Source organism: Colossoma macropomum, unplaced genomic scaffold, assembly GCF_904425465.1.
Source record: "Colossoma macropomum unplaced genomic scaffold, Colossoma_macropomum, whole genome shotgun sequence".
Classification (NCBI taxonomy): Eukaryota; Metazoa; Chordata; class Actinopteri; order Characiformes; family Serrasalmidae; genus Colossoma; species Colossoma macropomum.
The window spans coordinates 24937992-24965030 of NW_023494787.1; the positions used below are offsets into that span (position 1 = coordinate 24937992).

Below are 27039 nucleotides of genomic sequence, written 5' to 3' on the forward strand. Positions count from 1 at the left end.
GTCCTGGAAGGCGGTTGAAACGGCTCACTGTATTCCACCCCCTCAGACGGTGAGGTCATCCACAGCACTCCTCTGGCCTGCAGACTGTAGACTGGGGCAGGTACTCACATCTAACCCCCACCCCCCCACCCCTCCCCCCCATAAAATGTGGCACTCTGTTCCAGAATTCAGTTGCGAGTGGCGCTGGAAGCTTTTCCACTTCCTGTCTGCGCCACATTAGCGCTAGTGAGCAAGCTTGAGCACACAAACGAAGTGGGACACACTGTGGCAGAAACGTAAACACACGCACAACACAGTGACAAACAAAACAAGCAAATGCAGACACGTCCGGAGGAAAAACTAATAAAGCACTGAAGAAGCACTGTGGAACCTGGGGGAAAAAATAAAATTAAATAATACAACCACAAAGGTTGAAGACTGTTTACTCTGAGAATTCACTAGGCTAAAAACACACAGAGCCAAACAAATGAGTACACATGGAGAGGGTGGCACAGTGTGAGCTGCTGTGCCAGGTTGTGTTATAACCTTGATAAGTTGCAGTTGTGGTGTGAAGGAGTGTTATCCCTGCTTCAGGGTCTCTCTCTTTGCCTTCGCTCTAATCTTAAGGCACCACAATAGCGTCTACTGCACTAAAGGCTAAGGAGGGCCACTGTAACCGTGCCAAGAATGTACAAAGCTCATCAAAGGTTTGAGGACACCTTGACTCCAGGTATATTAGGCAAGTAAATAATAATATTAAATAATATTGGCAAATAAAACGTGCCTGACAAAATGAACGAATTAATTAATTTTGCATCGTGCTGAGTTCTACATTAATGTTAACCCTGTGAATTCATTTAACATTGAACCAGTATAACAGTTTCAGTACATCCCACTCACTCAAATTAGCTAGATAGTTAGCATTAGCTGTCCACTGACCCCCTATGTTCCCTGCAAAATCACACTGACTGTCTATAATCAGGTCAGAAAGGATAATACTCGGCAGATTTTAGACCGCTACTTCACTTTTTAACTACACTCTTAAAAATCAAAGTTTCTAAAGGGTTCTTTGCTTGAACGTGCATTTCTAGCAAATAAATTTAAATATTACGGAACCTTTACTTTATGTGGACGTCCTTTAAACTGTTAAAGAGGTTCTTTTCACACGCACAAAACTCATTTACAATAATGTGTTTCTTTTCTATGACATCACTCCACATAACCCTTTTTGGAGGGTGGGGGGGGCAGGTTGTAAGTACGAAAAAAAGCTTGTACTTGGAGAAAGTTAGGCTCATGATCACTCATTAATGATACATTTTTGTATGCTTGTTCATAAAAAAGATTTTGAAAAGCTATGTCTCCTCAAACTTTAAATGGGCAGCATAGTGACAGGACCATTTCCCTTACTATAAAAAATGGAGATAAGTGATTTACTCCATTATGAAGACACTGGGTTAGTCTTGATTCCAGTGATGCCACACAGATGCAGCACAATATCACAGTAAAACTGAGAAAAGTGAATTTGATTGCTAGCACGCACCGCACACAACGGAAAAATGACTGACTCACGGTAGGTAGTCAGGTCTCGTCTCACTGTGATTTCATTCAATAAAGGAAAATGGCTGGCTTGTGTTTGAAACATGCTTCCCTTTCTCCAAAATGACAGGGCTGGTAGTGAAACACATCCAAGTGACGCTGTTGCCTGGAAATTGAGGACGGTGCACTGGTTCAAAAGAGTGGCTCTAAATGGCCACTAGCACTGCCTACCTCAGTCATGGTGTGCTGCGTACTAACATGTGCAATGGTCAGTGAATAAGCGGTAAAACAGAATGAAAGGAAGGGAAAAAAATGCTAATGACAAAGCGTTCTTGGCAAAACAATATACAGGTTGCTAATAGTTTAATGGACTAATATGATTCTGCTCTGATTTCCCTCCAAAGGGGGGGAATGTATATTTTTCCATCCTTTAAAAAAAGCTCAGTCGTCTGTATCCAGCTTTTTTCCTCCCAGTGTTTGGGTACAGCTTGTTCTCAGATTGAGCTCTCTGCCGGTGGAAGGCTGGCTATTTCCACTGGGCCCTCACTGAACACCGCCCAGCCCCGTGGTCTTCCAAGCACTGACCACAGAGCAAATCAGCGCCTAACTGCCCCCTCCTTGCTGATCCAGCTAAAAGAAAGTCAAAGTAATGGGTTCCAGACTGAGATATGCGATTACTGCTCACTGATCTATAGAAATGCTCACTTATTACCACCCAAGAAAATAACTCCACTATCTTTCTGCCAATCAAGCCCACTCCCTCAAAGGGCAGGCCAGCCATATACCTGCCAAGCATCTGGTGCTGTATGAAGGCCAACTACACACTAGTGGAAGAACTCCAACAGCCACTCATACAATGCAAAATAGAGCTTTGTAATATACTAAACAAATCCTGACTTACTGGTCAAGCAGACCACACTGGGTTGATTAACAAATCGTTTCATTTAAAAGAGGCTACACAGTTTTAGTTTTAGAACATCAAGCTTGTTCAATCTTAAATATACAATTAAAAGTAAAAATACCTAGTATAAAGGTATGTACAGTCACTGAATAGTCTTTCATGAAGACTTTCTATTTCATGTCTCTCCCGGTCAGTGAACCACAATACAACACTATAATAAAACACCAATGTTACAAACCCTTGTGTGCCAAGTCAGCTTAGAGATCCACCCTGTATCCTGTGGCTTGTGCTTTAAATGGACAGACCTTGAACAAAGCCTACAAACATCTGCTCTGACTTCCTGCTCTGAAGCTGGTCTGTACATGGGCCAATAAGGGAGAAGGCTGAATTGGGGCAGGGGGGGTGGGTGGGGGGCTAGGTATAGCCTCCAGTGGACACTCTTGGCTGAAAACACGGATTAGAATGTCCAAAGCGTCTGTAAATGTCATCAGTAATTACCAAAGAAGAACATCGATGATCAGCAAAAAAAGAGAGTTCATCACGCTATTTTTACTGCTCAGCAAGAAGTGGCCCTCCCTCCTATTCTTCTGCTTCAATAGGGCGAAAGTACATTTGCACAAAATTCCTCCCCTGGCAAAAGCAGAGCAAGAGATAGAGAAGGGATGGGGCAAAGAAAAGGCTACAGAGACTGTAACATTCACAGAAAAAGTTTCCAAGTCCCAAAGGTTTTTGAATACGTTGGAGATATACTGCGGCCTATCAAAGTAGCTGTCTGAAAATATAACTTGCAGCGGCATCAGGAAATGTAAACAATGACAGAGTTAATGGATGTGATTTCAGGCCTGCCTAAAGCAGACATCTGGTTTATTATGGCACCTTTCTCTTAGCACAGATCTAGGTGCACAGTGCTTGTACTGATTCTCACTTTGAAGATTAAGACTTTTACCAAACACGAGCATGACTTAGACATTTTTAAGTATGTTTATATTGTTTATTGTAGACAAAGAAGAGATGATCTCTCTCTCAGCGAACAATTTTTTTACCTCTTTCAGAATCTTTCCAAATACGCAGCGAAGACTGGCTTCCAGCTCACTTTGAAACCGAATTTTAGGTCAGCATACTGACTTAGTAAAGATGCTTGTTTATGTCACAGAAAACTTTGCTCATCACCACAGCAGCAACACTAAACTACTTACTCTAGTCGAGTGTGGACACAGCAATGTATGTCCATTCCAGACACAGCCATGTCCCCACTAAACTTTCAACTCTCAATCACAATCTCCAAAAGAAAGCTTCTTACCTTATCCCACTATGTAAGAATCGAATCCTTTCAAATTCGGAAGCTCTGGAAGATTGTTCTGAAGAAATATAGTACAACAAACCTAATAAATCTAAAATATTTCCATATGACAGCTCCTTCTGTGAATAAACTCTTCATTGATGTATGAAAGGCCAAGCAGAAATTTCTCCTGAAAGATATACAGTATAACTGGAACAGCTACTGCACTCCTTGTACCCCGTTTTGCTGCTTCCCTACTGTCTTTGTTATGCCGTGGATAATCATGCATGCAGAGGCCCACAGGCGTGTTTAAGGGTTGAATCGCTGATTTCTTCAGTTCGGTGCAAAACTTTGGCGCTGCCACTGGTTTCTGGGCGGAAGCCCAGGTGCCGGGAGAGCAGACTGAGGAAAATTAATTGGTGTAACGGGGATCAGCAGGAGAAGATGACACCAGTTGGTCCGGTCCCTCTCACCTGCAGGGGAGTGGGGCAGAAGAGAAGCTCTTGGGGTCTGTGCCTGAGGCCTGTGGTGGGCAGAACAGACCCCTCTCCTTCAGGCAAGTGTACAGGAGCTGGCTGCAGCGTCAGCGAGAAGCTGGGGAGATGCCTGAGCTTGCAGAAACAGCAGACTTTTGTGAGAGAAGTTGGGAATGCTGGCTTGCCTGGGTCTGGACCCTCTGGGAGAGGGGGGGGACCATCTGTCTGCAGAAGCACAGCTGGGCATGCTCACCTGGGCCACCTCGATCACTAGGCCTGCATCTCTCAGCCATCAGCCAGTGCCAGCTATACCAGCAAACACTCATTCACAATCTCCCACATTTACTTGCACAGTAAACTACAGGGCCTTGGCTTTGCCAGTACCCAAAGGTAAGCGAGCAGGCAAAGGCTCAAACAAGGCCAAGTTCTTCATCCAGCAGAGCTTGGGTTTGACAGTAGGGCTGTTACTAATTATGTCAATAATCTTAACCTAGTTAACCTACTTAACCTAGTGATTTTTCTTTTCAATCAACAAACCTAGCAAATAACACGCTTTCTTGAAGTGTCTGAGAATCACTGCCTGTGGCTGTGCAGTGCAATCTGTCAGAATGACTCCATGCATCAATGTAGATGTGGACAATATAGAGCATTTTTTAAGCAAACACTGCATTGATGATAAACAAATACTAAGATGAGTTTGGATGTCCCATATATATTTGAAGAACCACTCCTATCCATAATTGTTGCAGCCTTATTAGACAGATTTCCAGAGCCAGAGTGGGAGAGTGGTAAAGCTGGCCCCAGTGCAGCGGAGCAGCTGGTTCGCCCCACACACCCGCGTCACCCGGTGTCACGGCTGGGCCGCATTCCGTTAGGCAATCAGACATTCGCCTGCTGCCAGCCACAGCTGCTGCTTGTTTGTGTGTTTGTTTAGAAGCCTCTTGCCCCTCCTCTTCCTTTTCATTGTCACCAGAGAATAAGCTCACTCCCCCACCTTCCCCTGTTTCGCTGTTGCCCCGCCCTCCAATCGCACCTCAAACGGCTGGCATCAGAGGCTCTCATTACAGTGCTGTGGAAGGCCATTAGGCAGGGACGAGGAGGCGCTCTGCTTTTCGCTCCCCCTCTCTCTCTCTCTCTCAGCGTTTGTTTGTGCCGTCGCCCAAATCCTCAGGCCCTGCCACTCGTCATTCTCCCATTCTCCAGACTAATAAGCCAGCCGCTTCTTCATTAGGCTGCACAGAGCTGCTCATCAGCGGCCCCGTCCCTCCCTCCCTCCTTCCCTCCATCCTTCCTTCTCCCACCGTCTATCTCAGCAGCATACTAAATGTGCACTAAACTCCAGGCTGAACTCGGCAGAACCGCTGTAAAGGGAAGACTAGGAGCTCTTGTGAAAAAAGTGAAACAACAAGAGAGGGGGGAAAGGGAAAAAAGTGTCACCTTCCTCAAAGACTATGGTAATCCAACACAGCAAAAATTAAACAGCAGATTGTGTTCATTGGGGTGCACTGTGTCTCTTTGATGTGGGCTAGGAGGTGGGGTATGGGTGATGGAATCGGCAGCCAGTCCTGAGCCAGGATCAAAAGCAGGCTGGGCAGGCTCCCATCTAAATGGATACTTGGGCTGCAGAACGCGAAGCAAAGATGAGAAAGCACTGCTGGAGGTCACCACACACGGAGACGAACACCCTTAATGTGCCAGAAGGGACAGACCCCAGAGTAAGCGCTTAGCCAGATCTACACTTCATCCACGTCTGCACACTCACTCTCAGTCAGTATGACTCAAACAGACTGTAACTGGGCTGTGCTCAAGTCTTTAAAGCCAAAGCTCCCGTCGCATCACAGGGGACATCTAACAGTCCAGGATCCAGAGCAAGGAAAAATTCATAAGAGCTTTTTTTTCTGTCCTGAGAAGTCTATGAGAAGGACAGGACAGAGTACAACATCTATTATCATTTGATAGCCTGATGCACGTTGCCACTTTAGCTGGGGCACCTGCAACGCCTGTATTTGATTGAATTCACTGAGCAGAGTTGCTGTTGAGGCAAAAATGGCTTTAAATTTTAGAAAGTTAAGCCTAGCTGTCATCCCATCCTCTTTCCTTTAGTCTTTTTGTCTCTCTGTCATTTTCAAAGCTTGCTCCTTCGAGGACAGGACAGAGAAATTATTGATCACAAGAAACTTTACTTGCACTTTGGGACACAGAAAAACTATAGTCAAACAAATGAATCCTAGACAAATGGATGCCCCTGGGCAGAATTCAGATGCAGATCACATCAAAAACAAAAAAAACTCATCTTAAAGGTCTTTGTGCAGGATCAGGATCTCTCTATTCTCTCTGACAGTTCACAGGTAAAGCGAGGAAAGTCTTTTCAAGCAACTTCCTTTCCAAACCACTGAGAAAAAGCTCAGCTAAGCTTTCAGATAGTTTTTCTGGGAACAAGTTCAGCATTGTCTATGAAGCTGTAGCGGGAGCTTTTAATGAGCTAAATAACAATAGCACTATCTTCAGAGCTGCTTAAGTGCACTAAGAGGCAACATAAAAGGCTAAGGGAGTGATTAGTCATCCTGGATGCAAAAACACATATCTTTTTGTTCGGGAGGCTGTCTAAGACCAGGCTCCTAAGTTCAGCAGGAACATCCATCCAGGGCAATTAACGTGACCCACGACTAGCCGGAGGTCAACTGCTAACCGGAGAGATTCTTTTGAACACAGCCATGGACGGAGACTGTGAAGCGGGAAGGGGGGGCTCTCGCCGCACCCAGGGGGGTTAATTTGATAATCACTGGTTGGTGAGGAGAAAGTGCCAGCGGGCAAAAAGAGCTAGGAGTAACAAGCTCTGACACAGGTCCGTGCCCGTAACACACACCAGCACTCTGAACGCTGTGGCATCAGATGAGCTCCCCTCACTGGGCTGCCCGCAATTGCCCAAACTCAACTGGACCAACTGTGCCTGTTGGGGACTGGCAGGTTAGGACATCATTTCTCAAACGGTTGCTGCCATGTTAAAAAAAAAGAACCAGGAACTTCATAGAAGAAAAAAAGTCGGTAATATAACTTAAACAAAACAAAAAAACTGAAAGTAATTTTGGACTCTTTCATTATAAGTTTATTTATGATAGCATTTATGATAGCATATATATTTCAGTCTCCTGTAGTTTTCAAACATCATATAATTTTCTCATAGCCTTTCCTCCACCTTTAACGGATTCTGGCCTATACTTACCTCTGCTAATGGAATTTAAACATTATCCATGGAAGAGAAAAAACCTTGTGCAGAAGCCTATGAGTCATCACCGTCGTTGATAGCATTAGCTCAATAGTTAGCCCTAGTTTAACTTCAGCACTAAAACAGCCTCCTCAAGCTTTACTTAAGTACAGTGATCAAAAGATTTCCCTCGGTTATTTTTGAATAATAAAAGCTGCTAAATTTTTGTTTGTGCCACTGATTTTTTAAGATTCTGCCAGCACCAGTTCCCCCTATTTTGTAGGACATGTTAATATTTTTTTCTACACTGTGGTAGGGCTGCAACAAACGTCTATTTTGATAGTCGAATAATCTATCAATTAGTGAAATGAACAATTGATTATTCGGATTATCAATCGCTTAATAACCAAATAACTCCTTGAGGTTGTTTTATGAATTTGCTAACAAACAATGAATACCCTATTTTAAAAAATCAGTTTTAGTGAACTTTCCTGCTAATACAAAAGATAAATAACGTTCACGGAAAACTCAAGTCAAACAGAAAACTGTTTGCAGCTGTTTGGAAGTGTTCTCCCATGTTCGCTAAATTTGAACGCACCCGTGGTCTCGATGTTAAGACGACAATGTTTAAAACTGTAAATGTCATCTGAAATGTGAACAGGGTCGCTGTGAATAATAGCTACTTGCTTCTCTGTTTCAACTCTATTAACGATTCCAGAGAAAATGCATTTCGAAATAGAAAACGTTTCAGCTCAGCTCATAACATGAAGTAGGACGACTTTTCACATTCACATTATCTAACTAGCTTGCTAGCACAACTACCTTACCGAGATGACTCTTCTTCATGAGGCAATGTGTTTCATCTTCAAATGCTCCAGCATGGAAGATGTGCTCCAATAGCCAGCTAAGGTCAGTTTTACAAATAGCACAACTGATAACTTTTTTCAGAGTTAAGCGTGGAATGCTCCCACATTGTTTGTTCTCAAGGCTGCCATCGCACTGTTGTTACCTCTACAGTAAGTGGTAATGTCACAACATTCCTAGTTAGCTTGAGAAACACTTGCGATGACGCCACCAATTAATTGACTATTAAATTAGTTACCAACTAATTTGGTCATCAATTTTAGTCGAATAAGTCGATTAATCGTTGCACCCCTACACTGTGGCTAACTGGATATCCCTTCATTAACTCTTACGGATACCTGAACATAAAAATTAGTCAGAACGCACATCCTTAGGTGGGAGGGTTGGACTTGGGCAAAATGTTCTCAGACTACAATCAGTTTTGGTTTAAATTTAATCTCTAGCTTGTATTGCTCAGACTACAGCCACTTGACTACAGGGCACTGGAGCAGCACAGCAGGCCTTTGGGACATGGTGCTCTGCACAAGAGATGCAGAGGACAAACGGGGTTTGAGGGTGTGGGGACGGACTGTAGACGTCATAAGGAAATGGGAACAAGGTTGCTTAAGGGGATTCGCTGGGAGAAACAAGGCTGCAAACGCAGTAGGCAAAGTGCTTCATCATGCACACTGTGATTGGGGAAATGATCAAGTCACATGACGCCAGCAGCTCAGTTGGCACAAATAATAAGCCTCGCTGCGTGGTTGCCATGACAAACTGCTCAGTGATTCACCATTTAAAGGAAACTCTGCCTTGTAATCAAAGTAAAATATTCTGGTCTTCACTAGGGGAAGTTCTGATATTGCCACATGTTGATGAGCCATAATCTGAAGACCATTTCTTTAATCCTCTTTTGCAACACAGAAAAGCTGTGAATTAAGGAATATGCAACTCATTAGCTGTTTTGACCAGCCATCTAAGACAAAAGCTTAAAATCAGCCCTTATCTTTGCCAAAGTAAGTAACAGCAGGGAGCATGCAGCAAGACAAGAAAAGATCTAAATCCATCCGAATCCATCCTCTTCCTCTGAGACCCAATAACTCTAGCGGCCAGGGGAGAGCAAGAGAGAGAGGAGAGGACATCTGGAGGAGTAATGGAATCATTGATGTGCAATACGGATACAATAACTTCATTTTATCATGCAGAAACAGATAATAAATGTTTGAATTGAACACACACAGCCACTGAGAGAGAGAGAAAATAACAGAATGAGCAAATGGTAATGAGCAAGAACACTGGCATTACAAAACATAATTAAAAGCCAATAGCCTGCTTTCTAATGAAGAGTCCTTCGGGGATGAATAACTAAATTAGGCCCTCTTTCTTCTGTTTAGTCCTGTAATACAGAAGCTTCCTTGAAGGTTTTGGTTACTTCTTGTGCCTGAGCCAGCCTTTTTTAGGGGGGTTGGTGGGTGTTGAAAAAATATCCAGTATGAAAGAAGCTTCAAATTTAAAAGAAATGGAAAAATATTTTAAGAAGGGTATTAAAAACGTGGGACAAACATGTCCAATGTGGAAAGTTAGATCTTGACGGTGTCTGTCTGGAAAAAGTCTAAAAGCCCTATTCAATGACTTCTTGTTATCTTAATATCTGAATTCCACCAGTCATGATCCAAAATTCCAGAATCCATTCCAAATCTCTTCCACAAACTGCAGTGCATCACTGCTTTCAAAGGGTGTCTAATATTAAATTTCTGACCAAAAGAACGCCTATCCGGAATGTAGAAAAGCAGAGAGGAGGAAAAGAAAAAAGAAAAAGACAAGAAAGAAGCAGCTATGTGGTTTTGTGGGGCGCCTCCCTGGCCAAGCCTCATCACAGAGCCTCTTATCTGGTTGTTCATACTACGATTACATTTTAATCCCTCGATGAGTTCAGTGCAGCCATTCTATTCTCACACCCGTAAAGCTTCCAGGAGCCTTGGCTCCAGACTGGGTTCTTCAGGTCTTTCAGTGAGGAACCCCTCCCTGGTTGAGCCTGGTTTTATAACGTGTGCAGTGACTCATGCACTCAGTCATGGTAACTTAAAAAATATTGTGATGGACCTCAGAGAGTCCTATTAAAGGAACAGTTCAGTGAGGAATCAAATTTAAACAATTTTCTCCTCTACCCCAGGCAATCAGACACATTTGGTACATTTGGTGGCTGAAGTTTGCTTCACATTATTGTGTCTGAAGTTTTAAAGAAGGTAAGAAGGAAACATCAGACAGCAAATATGCAAATCATTTGGGTCTGATGTTTCCTTCTTTAATACAGTACTGGAGATACAAGGCTAATATAAAGCTAACAAGTAATGGAAGCTTATATCCCACCTATAAGCATCATGCAAAACTGCATGCCTCACATCATAGTGTCTTAAGGGCAGATGCGGTCTCGTAATGAGAAAATCTGGGAACAACAATGAGAAATTCTGAGCTAAATGTGGGGGTGAACATAGAGGGAGAATGAACTGAGCATGGAAATTCTAAAATAATCCAACAATTTGTGAAGTCAGAGCCCAAAGTAGGGGATAATGGTGCGCTTATCAACACTGTCTGATTGACAACAAGCCTGTTGTTAGGCCATGGATGTAATTCAAGTTAGCATGGCTAAAAACTCCCCTAAAAACTCCAAATAAGCATGCAGATGTGTCCATTGTGTAGAGAACACATTACATGCGGTAAAATCAAACAAGAGAAAAACAGTACTATTAGCTAAGGAGACCATTATGCAAGGTAGCTTGTTTTTCTTGTGCTATTGATTGTGCTCTGAACGAAAGAGCACAAGTTAGAGGAATTTGGGGACAGGTTTAAGACATGGCATACCCTTGTTTGTGGTGGATTTTGTTTGCCACCATCAAGCACTAAAAGTTCCCCAGACGCCTATTCTTGTTACAAGTTCACGCCTAGACCTGTGAGAGTAAATTATCACACAATTGCCTGCAATTGCTGCAAGTTGTTAGGTAATCTCAAACAGACCTGCTTAAGCTTATATGGTTTCTAATGCCGCAAACCCAGAAAATATGCACACAATTCAGGATTTCAAATGGCTGCTATTACTGACATCTTTTTGCCTCTTAGCTAGTTGATTAAAACTCCTGAAGCCAAACATGTCTTGGCTGTTCGACTACATTTGGGGTACAGGAAAAATTCTGAAAATATGTTTTGCTGGTCGGACTGTTCCTTTAAACCCATTCTGCCCATCCCCGTCCCCCTCAAAAAATAAATCTGATTCAACATTTCCTGAAGGCTGGAGCAGAGCCTCCACCCCCGCTTCGATCCGTTCACACACTCGCTGACACGCCTCAGCTAATGACTTAACCACCGAGTGTACCACACCCCGGCCTGCCATCCAGCTTCCAGAAGTGTCCGTGGAGAATGGCAGCAAAGTGCCAATGACGGACAGCAGGCAAAAAAAGAGCGACTCCAAAAAGCGATTATTCATCCGTCCCTTTCCAGTCTCAGGCCAAGCTGCCTTTTCTCAACCTCCTGCTCCCCCAGACATAAAAAAAAGAAATCTCTCTTCATTTGGAGCCAATTCGTTACATCAGACAGTGACGGGTTCTGGAGGGGAAGACGGCCAGGAAGTGCGAGTCCCAGCGGGGACCCCCGTTACTCACAGCCTCTGTGTTAGCAGGCCTGATTGAAACGTGGGTAAAGCTCCGAAGCTGGACAGGGGGAAATGATGTCAGAGTTTTGCGGGAGAGCCCATCCTTAGCCCTGTCAGTCTAGAGCCAGATCAAAGGTAGAGTGCAGCATTTAGAGCGCACATAAATACTTATAACATGTCACCACAATGTTGAATCTGTGCACACACAACTGCATGACCTTGGCTTTTTTAAAAAAGACATTTCAACTGAGGCCAATTCTGCTGCAATTTCAGGCAAGTGAATGGGTTACATAAAAGCCTTTGTGGAACACTCGTCTTTGCTAGTTGCTGCTTCTTAAGGTAGTGTGAGCCTGCCATCCTCCGACTGCTCGTCTTCAACAACCGAGGGCCTACGTCAGTACTTCTGCTGACACTCGAAACGCAGCGCCAGGATTATTTATAAAACTCACCAAACCTGACTTAATGAGGCCATAAGCACTGTGGCAGGGCCATATCACCTCGTTCATATGGCAGCCGCTAAGCCTGTGGGATGACTCACGACAGCATGCATTTCATATATAACACGCTCTGGCTTACATCAATAAGATAACAGACAGTCTAACATATGGATTATTTATATACAGATATATCTGTAATTTTATATCCAATTATCTTTTATTCACAAAAGTCCTTCCAGCTATGCAGTACCTGAAAGCAGGAGCAAACACTTTCAAGCCAGCCCACAAAACAAATATCTACATCAAGTCTGCAGCACACGGCAGTCCACTCTTACATTTATGTGCTGTGCGCCCCTTATGCTAGGGCCCAAAGCAGGGATATGTGCAGATATTTGTTTGTTTCTCGGCAGCAGCAGTGGCTTTATTGGTCTGTTTACTGCTCTCTGGGCACCTGTCTCAATTAGGAGTGCCTGGCTTTGAGGGCAACACAGAGCAGCCAAGGGCCTCCACAAATACTGACCTCAAGCAGGAATAACAACACATACACATGTACAGAGAGAGAGAGAGAAATGAAAAGGAGAAAGAGAGCAAGAGACGGAACATCTAGGCTCGAGATACACAACATCCCCGAACCAGCAGCTCAGGGTGAGAGTCAGACAGAAATAATTGATGACCCCTCGTTGTTGTGAAGTGTTTTGTGTGGTGGACAATGTTTCTTAGGCTTACCAGAAATCCCAGTCGATGTGTGCATGTTGCTTTCCAATCATATGTGGAAGGGGATAAAAAGATATACACTGACTGTCAAAAGTTTGGGGGCACTCTTTTTTTTTATTCTCTAGCACTAATACTTTCTGCAACATGCCTTACTTGGTATAAACGGTAGGTTTTACTTAAATTATGCATTAACAGTTTTCTGTTAAATGTCAAATGACTGGTAAAAATACAAATTCAAAATCTTTCACCCAAAAAGTGGTTTAAACAAGTGGTTCTCAAACCGATTCCCAAGGACACCAAGACTGTCCAGATTTTTGCTCCAAACTGACTTGAAAGATATAGTGATAGACCAAAAATGTGGACTGTCTGGAGTTCCCTGAGGACCGGTTTAAGAATCACTATTTGAAGCCTCTGAAAGGCTTGAGTGTGGATGAGTGCTGACATCACAACAAGGCAGGGACGGACTCAGGAGTGGGGCCTGTGAGGCATTAGCCCCAGGAAAAATCTGACTGGCCCTTTAAGTGCCCCCTCCTGTCAATCACAGTCTCTAAGTCACTGTCAATGATTGATATACACACAAACTAGTTGCATTTTGCCATTGTGAACAATAAATATGGTATTTGTGTAAATGGTGTAGATCAAAAGGAGATGCTAAACACACTCATCTTTTGATCTTGTTAGGGAAAGCAATAAGACAAAATACCAGGAAAACAATACAATTTCTGACATGTCTTGTATTAGCATAGCTGTTGAACTGAATGAACTGAATCATTTTACAACACTTAATTTTCATGTTAAAATTAGGGGAATTATTTTTGAAATTATTAGCTTTGTAATTAGATATTTTACCATGTCTGCTACTAAACATAAAACATACTAAATAATATATGGAATGAGCTATGTCAGTAGATGTTGTCGATGTTTAATAAACTCTTCCCCTTATAACAAATGTATTATGATATTATGAGATGATTATGAAGGCATTTGTTTGGCCCTTTAACTGGAATTGTGGCCCTATTATGGCCCCACCTAAAAAATGCCAGAATTACAAGAGGATAAATGTGAGTTTTCCCACAGTAGTACTGTTAAAAATACTGGCACAAAAACTACATAAAGATTTTGTTGTCCTCAAAATAAACCTGGTTAGTCTTTTATATTTCGAAGTGACAGTTAAGCCAAAATGTAACACGCATAATTTCCGCAAATATAGCCAATCAGCCAAAACATTTTTAGTGTCCAAAGTAAGAGGCAAACTTTGGACGCTAAAAAAAGGCCTTGGCTAATGGGTTACATCTGGAGTAAAGTGAAAACAGTGTAAATTTTACTTTTGGCAGAATCACCACTTCAAGTTATTGCAAAGCACCAGAGAAAAACATGCTAATTAGTAGGAAAAACAAGCCAGATTGGCCAAACTTTTGACAGGTAGCGAAGTAAACTGAGAAATAAAGAACTCTGCCCTTACCCGTAAAAGTGACTGGGACTCTTCCTTTGCACTCTTGCTTTCTGTAGAGCTGGGGTATTGCTGCCCTGGCTTCTCCGCTACGCTCGCTGGTGTCCCCTGCAGGTAGCCCTTAGCATCAGTGCTAAGGCTAAACATCAGGCTTGGTGAGTCCCGAAGCACCTTCTGTGGCTGCTGCTCCTGAACGGTGTTCAGCAGGCCCAGAGCCCCTTGGGTCTGGAACTGGGCGGGGCTACCCCTCAGGACCTCCGCTGCTCTCTCCTTAGGCACCCACACCAGTCCTGGGACTGCCTGCTCTGCGCCTCGTCCCGTGCCACGCGCTCCAGGCCCTGGGGCCTCAGACCAGGCCCTCTCTTTTTCCTTCTCATCCGGGGCCTCACTCTTTACGGCCTCGGCAGGCTTGGCCTCTGGAGGTGCCAAGCTGTAAAGCTTCAGGTCCCCTTTGCTCTCCTCTTTGATGCGCAAGGTGGAAGGGGCAGAGCAGCCATTGGCAGGGGCAGAACTGGGGTCGCCAGGGTCCTGGCAGTGGGCGGAGTTGAAGTGGTCCAGCAGGGCTGTTGTGTCGGCTGCCGTGAAGCTGCAGTGGCGACAACGGCAGCAGCCGTGAACCCTCCTGCAGACAATGAAGGGGGGGGAGAGAGAGAGAGAGATGTATGTTCAAATATAGTGTATTATGCATTGTCACCACTGCACTCAATACAGTGATGCTAATAAATCTATCTTGATTTGAAATGAACTGAATTAAGAGAAAGATAGGGCAAGAGAGAGAGAGACACTAACAAGTGGAAGGGAGAGGACAGAGAGAGACAGACATAGAAGAAAAAGAAGAGAAAGAGAGAGAGACAGGGGAGATAGAGGAGGGGGAAAGTAGAGAGACCGACAAATATAAAGAAAAAGAAAGAAAAAGAAACAAAGAGAGAGAGGAAAAGAGAAAGAGAGACAGAAAACATCTGTCACAGAAAACAGCAACATTTCAAAACAGCAAACAGATTTGCAGTCATTTTCACACTTTACATTCTAGTAAGCAAAAAACTGAGCGTGAACATTAGTCACTCCTGCACCTTGCAAGTATTTATTCTTCTCAGAGTGCCACCAGGGACACATAGTAAATGATTTGTCCGTTGTTGAATATGTCTAGCGCTGCTTTAGCTGAGAGCCCTGCCCCTGTAACTGAGGGCTGGATTTCTCTAATGCAGTATAATTACAGCTTGGTCAGCTCTTTTCACCTGTGTAATGACTCTTTGTTCTATTTCTTTCTGATAGAGAGAGAGAGAGAGAGCAACAATTCAGGCCCAAGCTCCCCACAAAACCTGCAGTAAATGAACAGTCTGCTGAACTTTAAGTAAATGAGTGTAATATTCCCCCTTGAAATCCGAACGATTTCCTATGAGCCTCGGCCCTCCTCTCTGCCATCGACCACCACAAGACAATGCAACTAAATTCTCATATACATTCAGCAAACAAACGGAAAAAAAAAATCTCACACTTGGCTTGCATCTAGCCTCTGTTTATTTTTCAAGCATCAATAAGTACGCTTGGACCTTTGCCACTGATCGATATCTTTAACTTCTGAACCTTAAAGCGCTGCGGTGGAGCCGCTTCACGGCATGATTTCAATGAAAGGCAACCAAAAGGAAAAGGACAGCTAGAAGTGATGACTATCAAAATCCTTTGCAGAGTTAAAGAGCCATGCTCAATTCACTCCTTCATCATCATTACAGCTATCTCTGAACATCACTTATCAGAAACAGGCTCTGGCAGGACTGACCTGGGTACATTCACGGGTGGACTTCACTTCATTTTTAAAGGAAAAGCTTTGCTACATAACCCTGGATGTTGGACAAATCCACGGACACTCAACCAAAGAAGCAGCTGGCCAGATACTCAGTGCCAGTACTTACTACTCAACGTTATGTAAACAAACAAAGAAATCAGTAAAGAAGTTAAATTGATCTTGTCTTAATATTTTTTTGCATTATTATTATGATTGTTGGCATTTCTATTAATTTATATTAATGCTGTCAAACAATTAAAATAATTAACTGTGATTAATTACCTTAGTTTGTGTAGTTAATTGCGTATGATAACAACTGTTTATTTGACATAATGGCACTAAAGAAAGATTTTTCTCCATTTATAAAGCAATACATTTTATATGTGTTCTATAAGTCTGAGTGTGTGTGTGATGACAACAATATATATACAATAATTACGTGTATTATATATATATAAATACAGCGCTGCTGTCCGATCAAAACCTCTCCATTTTTGTCGTTGTTCAGTTTTTGACATAATTTGAAAAAGCTCATTTCCCCTTACATTGTGTATAAATTTTATGAAGAATGGACCAAAACAAATGGCCCAAAATGACTTGGAAAAAAATATGGTTTCATCGACTTACACAAAGTATAGTATGTTTTTCCTTTCTCCTGTAAAGTTAGCATTTTGGAGATATAAGGTTTTCTTCCAACAGCAGCGATTTGTATATATACATAAACACATGCATATATATATATATATATATATACATATTGCACTGTTCTGCCCATGAACAGTTTTCGGTATCTATTCCATTATATCCTGTGGAAAATGTGTTTTTATGTTTTTGCATGTATGCAAATATGAAGGCACTCAAAGAAGCATTCCCCTGCGATCTTTGTGCCCCAAATCAAGGCGACACATATTGTTCTTTCTCAGGAGTACAACTCCAAACATTAGGATATTTTAAATGACAGAAAACAGTTTGATTTTATGTAGCAACATTCACTGTTGACTGTACATTCCCATGCTAATGATAATGCTAATGATAAAAGCATTCACTTAACACAAGTAGGCAAATGGTTAGAGTAAACTAAATTATGATTAAATTAAATGTGAGCAGCTGAACATATTGTGAATGGAGCTTTTATTTTGACATAGCAACGCATAAAATTTCTACAAAAATTTCTTATCTCAGTTCTGTGGTAAAAATACATTAGCCCACCTCCCCATGTGAAACTAATCCCACCCGAATAGTACTTATGACCACTATTACCCTACTGAACACGATCAGCTTTAAAACACATGATAAGCTTTAAACTCCATTATGCTTTGCCAACACTGCACTCCACACAGCCGTGCCAATAAAGCCATCTTGAACTGAACTGAATAGACAGAGAGAGAGGGAGAAATGAAGGAGAGAAAAGTCTGCCGTACATTGTGAAAAGGACACGACTGAGCTCGACTGAACAGGAATAAGTGACAACTGAGATCTGTTATCCAGCAATAGGCTTCCCCCAGTCACATTCAGACTAGAAGTGAAAGGGTGGGGGGTAGCTGAGAGAGAGACAGAGAGAGAGAGAGAGAGAGAGAGAGAGAGAGCTGAACAGCCAGCCGCCATCTCCGCTCTGCTCAGCACCAAATGAGGGACAGGGAGGAAAACTGCTTTTCATCAGCGCTGCCGCCCACCCTTCCCAGCACACACTGCGCTCATTTGTTCTGCTTAGGCACACAGCGACAGGGCCAGATCAAACGCTCCGGCACCCAGCGCCATGCAGCAAGGTGTACACACAGCCACTGCACACACAACACATTCCCAACACACTGTTTACAACTCACACACACACACGCATGCTGGTCTCCCATGCAGTCGCCAACACACCAAAGCTACAAACCCCACTGACTCATACATAAGCACACACATACTCACTGTAAATCACATAAACACACATACTCAGGTGCATAATATGAACTGAAGTCTGTTTCATGATATTTTCCACTATTTAGACAATAATGATGTGCAGTAATACACAGTAGTCAGAGATCATAATTCATTTATTTAATTTTCAGTCAAAACGGACGTTAAATGCAAGTTATTCATTTTCCAGCATCAGGAAAATAACAGAAAACATATAGCTTACTTAAAATTACACAGAAGCCCCAATATATACAAAACAAAATGTTTCATAAGTGTGTCCAGCCTTTGTCTTTATCAGTTTCCGTTCTTTTAGGGAGACTTGCTTTCAGTTTTCCAAGAAATCTGCAGGGATACTTTCCACACCTCCAAAGTTCAGTCTTAGAAGTTGGTTGTATTTTCTGCTTTTCATGATCCAAGTAATCCCAAACACATTTAGTGATGTTGAGGTCTGGACTCTGGGATGGTCAATCCGTTGTTCTGAAAGCATTAGTTTATTTCCTTTTTCTACATCTTTGCAGACCCATAGTGTTGAGTTGTCTCTCACAGTTGAAGGATAGACAAAAACACCACCAGATTATTTCGGTTCTATTTATCTGATAGTGATAGTTTTGGTGGTCTACCAGGTCTTGCACGGTTATTAGTAGTCCAATTTTCTCTGTATCTTTTAATCATATTTTGAACTCCAGTTTTGGAAACTCCTGTTTTTTCACTTAGACTTCCCCGTCCCTTATGCAAGTGGCTTATCTTATATCTAAAGTCCTCAGAAATATCTCCTGAAGATTGAATAGCTTGTAGTTGAGGGCCGTATTGACTAGAAATTAAATAAATGAAGGGTGGTCTCTGACTTTTGCACAGTACTGTTACAAGTAAGCAAACACAACCAGCGTCAATCAGCTCCATCATACTCCTGTGCATGCATGGCTTTAGAGTGGTGAAGAAGACTGCTACTGTCACTATCTTTACCTAACCCAGTACCACCATATAACAGTGCCTGCCATCAATGTAATTAATTAAAAAATATTGCATGGAACAGCAGCCTATCTACTTTTATACCAGTACACCTCCCACCCCTAACAAACACTAACCTGAGACAAAAGACACAGATGTTCAACATGTGACTTGCCTCTAGCCTGGGTAACATTTTATTAATGTAAATAATAACATCAACAGAGATCACTCACAGATTCAATTACAGCTTTATGGGAACAAAAGAGAAAGTCCTCCAGTTCATTCTGAGAGATTTTATAAGGCCTTATTACAGTGAGCTATGCGTCTAGTCAATGGTTTTAGATGTGAGTACTTGTGATTACTCTTTAAAGCACACAGCAGCTACTCCTGTGCCCCTGTTTTTTTTTGGTTGTGTTTTTCCTCCATCTTCTCCAAACATTCGATCGCAATAAGCAGTCACACAAAGCACGGCCCGTGTCCAACATAAATCGGCCTCCTCGTTCAACCCCACTGTCAAGAAACACAAATATTTTCGCTGACCCCCAAACTGGGAATTGATTGTTGGCCTGTCTGGAGAGCGGCAGGGAGCATGCGTCTCGCAGGGCTGAGACACATTTCGGTCGGCTGGCTCAAACGCACCTTGAAGACAACAATACAGCTTTGGTCCGCAGTCAGTCGAAACACAAAATGGATGTGGCACGTTTGTTGCAGTAGTTTTGTAGTAAAAATGCTGCCCAAAGTAGTCCTCTTTGTTCTCAAGTAAGTTTGAAAAGAAGTTCACTGCAACCATTCATTGCATTAAAGTCTAAAATCGAAATTGACATTTCATCACATAATAGGTCAACATTCTTGTTTTCTGAAATCTTCCATCAAAATGGAATGACTTCTGCCTGCCTCTAAAACTTCGTTTGAGTTCACCATGCAACTTGTAGCCCTCCCTGAACCTCCCTGTTACAGTGTTTCACTCAGAAACATGTCACGACATAGAAGGAAAATGTGTTATTATTTACGATTCACACTGACGTTAACGATATGAACTTTATGTTATGGGGCTTAATGCGGCAAAATGAACTTAGGACAATACTGATATATAATTAGCTTGTGTAATCTGCACTTGTTTCATTTTCTTTTTATGTGCTTAACTGTTCTTTAACAGTGTTCTTCCAGCACATTAGAAACACAACAGAGAAAAACAAGCTCATTCTATTACTATTACATTTGAGGCTCAAATCGCATTTGTCTCGACTGATCTAAATACTCCTCTTTAACAGGAGTCCACATGTAGTGTAATTCATGAAATGTGCTGTGGACAATACTTTAGTTGGTCAAGTTAGTATAGTAATTTAAGCTTATTCAACTATTTCTGAAATGTTTTGTAAATATATTGCTTCATTAAGCCCAACTGAGCTGAGTGTCTTGTCGACAGTCCATCCTGAGAATGTGGTGATAGCGCCTTAAGCTCATTAAAATCTGCCTCCAGAGGAGTGACAGCACGTGTTTTCTATCACTGTGTAAGATGCACAAGGCTTCCTTTATTTTTGTCTGCACTGTGATTTTTCCCAAATGAGTGTGTAAGTGCAATCAGAGTCTTATTATCGCCTGGTCTTTTCATGAACGTGGGAATTATATTCCTGTTCATGGGTTTGCTCATTCAAACAAGTCATTCATGTATGTTTGCTGCTTTGACCGCAGCAAAAAAACTGATAGCTCAGCATTGGATGCCCCCTCATATATTGCATAGTAGGAAATGGTTATTTTATTTTCATGATGTAGTTATGATGGAGCTCTCTACCGCTAGAGTTCACAATGCTAAGGCTTCAACAATTCAAATATGTGAAGATTTGGCTAGTAACATTAGTGAACTACTTAATGTATAAGTAAATGGTTTGAAAATGGCAAATTAGGGATATAGAGTACCCATACTGTAATGCATGCTAGGACAGGACAGCAGATTAATCTCTTCATGTCACCACTCTGTTAACTCCAGTACATTTTTTAGTGGGTTGGTAAGGGTATGTAAGCATAGATGTGTGTGTATCTATATATATGGACGTATATACTAAGCCATCTTTGATTTATAGTGTTTATCTTTTGTTTCTGTGTTTATTTTGTTACGTCGGTTTTCCAACTGAGGGTGATGGGTTAGTGGGAGGGAGGGAGTGGGGGGGGCATTTATTTGTAAATTTTCTTTTGTGTTTAGTATTAAATTAAATTTTTGTTCACAAAAAAGTAGTTTGTGAAAAACGAAATAAAAATGTATGAAATTTTGTCTTTGTTAGATCATGTTCTTTACATATCAAGTAAATGCAATTACAGCACTGAGACATCCAGTAATTAAAGCTGAAGAGCAGAATAAATGACAGAAATAGCCACATTTTTCAGATAATACTTCTATACTTTCCAAACTATGGATCACACAACAAATCCCCCTCCTATTTTCCTCATCCCCCGCTCTTTTTTCACTGCTTCTCCATGATGTTAGCTGGAGTATCACTTGGAGCATCAGGATTACAAACAGCATCACAAGTGCTTGCAGTCCTAAAGGTTTAATTCACCTGTCTGGTTATCGTCAGCACCCGGCCATTTACAAGGGCTGTGTGTAGGAGTGTGTGTGTGTGTGGGTGGGTGGGTGCACGTGTGTGTGTGTACTGAAGCAAGCCTGATGCTAACTACATCTCAACAGTATCAATTCTCTGTGCATGCAATCAAAAACACTCAGCTGAAAATTCCTGCTGTATTTGCCTCTCTCTTGCATGGTGTCAAAAACCCCTCGAATTGATTTGGTGGGCAAAAAACATGAAAAAAGTCCCCAAACCAATATCCATGCCAATAGCAGTATTGAGTGGCAGTAATTTGGGCTTTTGAAAATGAAAACCCCTTTAGCCATGCACCAGTGCATTCGCTCAATACTGCCATTTTACAGGACAGGAGTGGAGCTGCTCCGCTGAAGCACAGCAGTGTGACGCGCCCCAGCCCCATGACATCACACAGGAAATGGAAAGCTGGGCACAGTACAAGCCCACCTGACCAATCTGCTTAGGGGAGAAGAGAGAATCTACTGAGGTGGAGGGATTGGGGGTCTTTCTCTAAGGGCAGCAGAGACCTAAGTTTAAATTAAGATACCATAGATACAGTTACCGGCCTTGGAAAATACAAAGCTCATCAAAAGTCTGGGGACACCTTCTCATCTCTGAAAATTTTCAAAGTAATCTTCACTTTTCAAAATTACTTTTCAATTAAATAAGAAAAAAAACTGCATAGGTTTGCTAACATAAAACAGCTCTTTGCTAAAACTTTGCAACACTCAGCTTGATGCTCATCAAAGTGTCTTCTTTGGTATGAAGATTAGTATTTTCCCAAATCACGATTTGACTTTTATTTTCTAAACTGTTGTTAAAAGCACATACAAAATATTTTGCCCCAAACCCCTGAAAGGTTTGAGTGCTGACTTCACAACAAGGGGACAGAATGTGTGGGGAATGACACTATTACCAAGGTTGTACTTTTGGTAGTTTTGGTAGTTGGTGTAATTTTTGCAGTTTTTTGGAAAAAAAAAAACCCAGCTCATCACATTAATGTGAATTAGAAGTCATAATGCATTTATGTCATGCTATATTTCTGAAAAGGGTTTCTGAACTACTCTCTTTAAGAAAATGGTTCGTCAAGGGTTCTTCAGATAAGGAAATGGCTCTACACAGCACCAAAAAGGGTTCTTCTATTGTTACAAGCTTGACATCATGACAGTAGACCCTTTTTTGGTGCAATATATAGAACCACAGAATCATAACACATTCTCCATCAATCTGAAGAACGATTTCATTATGCAAAGAACCATTTAAGCATGAAATGGTTCTACATAGAACTCAAAGTTCTAAAAAGATCTATTCTCTTTACTAAAGATTCCTTGAGGAACCATCTTTTTTATGAGTGTGGCTGTGCATGATATTATTGTTTCATATTACTTTTCCTCACCCACTGTTGCATGGTGTCGCAACTGAAACTCAGAAGATGTTTGAGGCGGGCTAAAATCACCACACTTGATCAAAGATTACAGAAAAAACAAGAATTATGTCTTTTAAATGATAAGGTATGATTAACCATGCTAACGTTACCAGTTAAAAACTAAAAAAGCAGAAAATTCTGCTTCAGCTTTCATCTAAAGTGGGGAAGAAGGGAAGAGGGGGTATTAATATTCAATAGCCATAGTATTGCTTTACTAAATTAGACATTGAAATGAGGCATGTGTAGTTTGGAATAAAAAAGAAAAAAAAGCAAACTGTGCATTATGTTGCAATTTGTAAGGGTTTGTTGTACAACTCAGTTACTGTTTTGTACGTCAACTACTAGGTGTGTTACATCACTTGCCTAAAATACATAAATCAAACAATCAGGTACAGATTAAAACTGCACAATAAATCGTATTTTTATCATGATCATGATGAGTTCCAGCACATATTTAGTGGCCGTGATGACAGAACAGATCAAATTACCTCACATGCACAGTGCTAGAGCAACGTAATTGGATAGGCGGGAGTGTAAGAAGCCCAACAAGTGCTTCCCTGCGCTGGACTTGAACGCTGATCTCCATTCTGCAAAACGGCCATTTACAAAACCCGCATATGCACAGCTCAAAAAATACTCATCCTGAGCTACTAGCCTGTAAAATTACTTTAAATGTGATGACTATTCTCAATTTCAGAGATGTGTTTAAAATGTGTGAAACAATAATGGTTGTCATAACTAACCTACATCACTATAAGGAGCTTTTTAAGGAATGAAACATATATTTATAAATTTTGTGGGTTTATATAAAAAGCTGTTCAGCAAATGCTGACCATTTCTTAGCCTTTCAGTGTACAAAAATGTGCTTGCTTCTGAGTTAAATGGCTATTAGTATTTCATTGTTCTTATTTTGCATAATGGTGAATGGTGCCCTTGTAATTTTGAATTTTCAGCGATTTGCCTAAAGGAGAGTTTAGTCACATTTCTATGTACACAGCCACATAAAAAAACTCTACTTAACGGCACATCCAGTCACAGGCAGTCTTCTTCATTCATAATTTAGCACTTCTCATATCATTGTTGTGATATCCAACAGCTTTATCGAATTTTATGCCCATAAAGGTCACCTATAATAGCTGCACACAATAAATGATAATGATAAACATTGTGTTTTTGTTTTTTCTTAATAATGTAAAAGATCTTCTCACTGAGATTCAAATTCAATTTGTACAAAAATGTGCATATTCAAACAGTAAAAACGGTTAAAATCCCAAAGTCTAGTTTAAATCTTTTTCTCTATTACAGCGTATGATATATTGGGCATGCTGCGGGTCGGGTGGGTGCGGGCTGGAGGAGGCTGCAGCATCAGTATCAGGTTCACGTTCGTGGTGGGTGGCTGGCTGGATGGAGAGCAGGGGTCAGTTCTCCACTCATAAATCTCCACTAAACCTGCAGCATGCAGAGGAACATGCTCACCACGCACATGAATACGCATAAAGGAAATATTCTGCTTTAGAGATTCATGGATTTGCACCTGGACATTTCACATAAAGCATGAACGTAAACATCACGACAAAGTAACATACATGACTATACACTAATCCTGCCAGTCAAATGCACACATTGAACTGTAATATACTAAAAAAAACATTGTAGGGCTGCAGAATGTTTGCAAGACTGGATTTATAGAGTACAGTGCAAAAGTCCGAGACCACCCTTCACTTAATTTCTAGAGAAATAACCTTTTTTTAATATTTCAGGAGATATTTCTGAGGAGACTGCATATCCAGTTGCATAGGGAAGAGAAATGTCAAAGTAAACAAGTGAAAAAACAGGATTTTCTGAAATTAGAGATAAAAAAAAATGATTACAATTTATTAATTTGGATCGTCAGAAGAAGAAAATGCATCCAATTTCTAAGACTGAACTTTGAAGGTGTGGAAAAACATCTATGCAGATTCTTTGAAAAAGCCAAAGCAACTGCAATATGCATCAATATGATTGCAGTATGGTTATTTGTCCTTGCTGGGCGGCTTTTTTCATACAGAGATGCGGCAGTGACAAGCACTTAAGCATTCACATGCACACGCACAAGCTTTGACACAGTCACTCGCACACACTATGTACATTATACGCACATAATTGAGGCTAAAGCAAAAACAAAGGAAAAAGCCCATGGGACTGTGCATACATGACCACGCTCAGACGCTGTATAGTGTGAGGTGAAAAGGGCGGAGCCTCCAGGGAGGCCGCGCAGGTCGCATTTCTGCTCTCTCCTCGCTGGGCTACAGGCTCCGAATACAAACAGGGCCTTATTCAGCGCGCTGCATGCACCACCAGCAAACAGAGCCACTCCACTCAGCACAGCCTGCTTCTGCAGCCACCTGAAACAACCAGCCCTGAGCTACACACACATAATCTGGCACTAGTGTGTATAACCTGGCTATAATCTGCTATAATTCACATAACGGTTGTTGTTTCTTTACTGATACCATACTGAAGGAAACTGGTAACACTTTACTCTAGGGTACTGTTCATAAGGCTACATGACACCTACATAAATTTGTCATGACCACTAACACAACCCCACATAAATGTTTATAAATGCTTATTCAATACATTCAGTTATGCTGAGGTCTGTGCTCTGGAATGATCAGTCCATTTTTCTGAGAATACCAGCAGCTTCTGTGTTTGAATTGCAAATTTTCCTCTTTTGTGTCTATTTCCTTTTCTCAGTAGCAGCCTCTTGACTGCTACACATCCTTTCAGACCCACAGTGTTGAGTTGTTTCCTCACAGTGGAAAGACGGACAGCAACATCTGTGGATTTTGTCAGATGTTCTAAGTGCTTTTTTCTCCTCTCTCTCAAAGATTTTGTTTTGGTTGTCGAATAAGGTTTCGCATAGTCGTTAGGAGTCTCATTTTCTCCGCGTATTTTAAGAATTTTTAATTACAGTTTTGGAAACGTATTGTCTTTTCATATTGGATTTGCTACAGAAAGTGAAAACTTTAATAAAATTCAAATCATAATAAAAAATCCTCCTTTAGTAATGAACACAAATGTATTATAAGTTAATAGTTTCGAATCTGCCCTTTCAACAGAGTCAAATATGTTGGAGGTGTTTCAAAGCATACCATATGTGTGTGTGTATATATACACACACACATATATATATATTTATATATTGCAATTATTTGAGATACTCACAGCTGTTTAAGCTGAATGCAATTATTTTCAACAGTCGTTAGATTTCACAGTCATAATATGCTGAACTGGGTGCAGTGGGTTGAGGCAAATACATCTGAATAAAAGAAAGCAGTGAATGCTTTCACTGAGACATTGTGGGACTTGTGAAAACAAAAACTTATAAATTCTAACTTGGTGTACTAATATTATTTGTATTAATTTTTATTTGTTAGCCATGTAGCTAATTTGAATGGTTTTAGCATGTATGCTGACATGATGAAATGTTTTGTTTAGATGTTCACTCTTTTAAGGAACACGTAGCTTTGCTTAACACTACACATAATTCTGTGTAACTGTAGACATTTGTGTGAGGATGCAGCAGTACTGACTCAACAGTACAACCAGTATTAGCTACTAGAGTAAACTAGCAAGCAAGTAAGGTGGCTTTATAGCCAGTCTGCCTACTTCAGGCTTGTATTTTAATAGTTGTAAACAATGAACAAGAAAAGACAATTCAATCATTAATCGTAATTATTTAAATAACAATTAATTGTCAGCTAAAATCACATGACTGTGACAGCCCTGGTTATGATGAAATTTGCCGCTCCGTTACATTGTCTATGTATTACATTGTGTATGTATATATATATATATATATATACATATATATATATATATATATATATATATATATATATATATATATATATATATATATAGACATCAATGTTTAAATGTGTGTATATTAAAAA

At 41.2% G+C, this 27039-nt stretch overlaps 1 protein-coding gene across 9 annotated transcripts in view; it reads right to left on the reverse strand.

The window, feature by feature from the left end:
* Positions 1-27039, reverse strand: part of trps1 (trichorhinophalangeal syndrome I) — a 136969-nt gene that overhangs the window by 64859 nt on the left and 45071 nt on the right. For all 9 annotated transcript variants that reach the window (XM_036566613.1, XM_036566610.1, XM_036566617.1 and 6 more), the window contains one exon: positions 14479-15088. In XM_036566613.1, coding sequence (XP_036422506.1) covers positions 14479-15088 — 610 coding nt within the window. The remainder of the gene's footprint in view (positions 1-14478; positions 15089-27039) is intronic.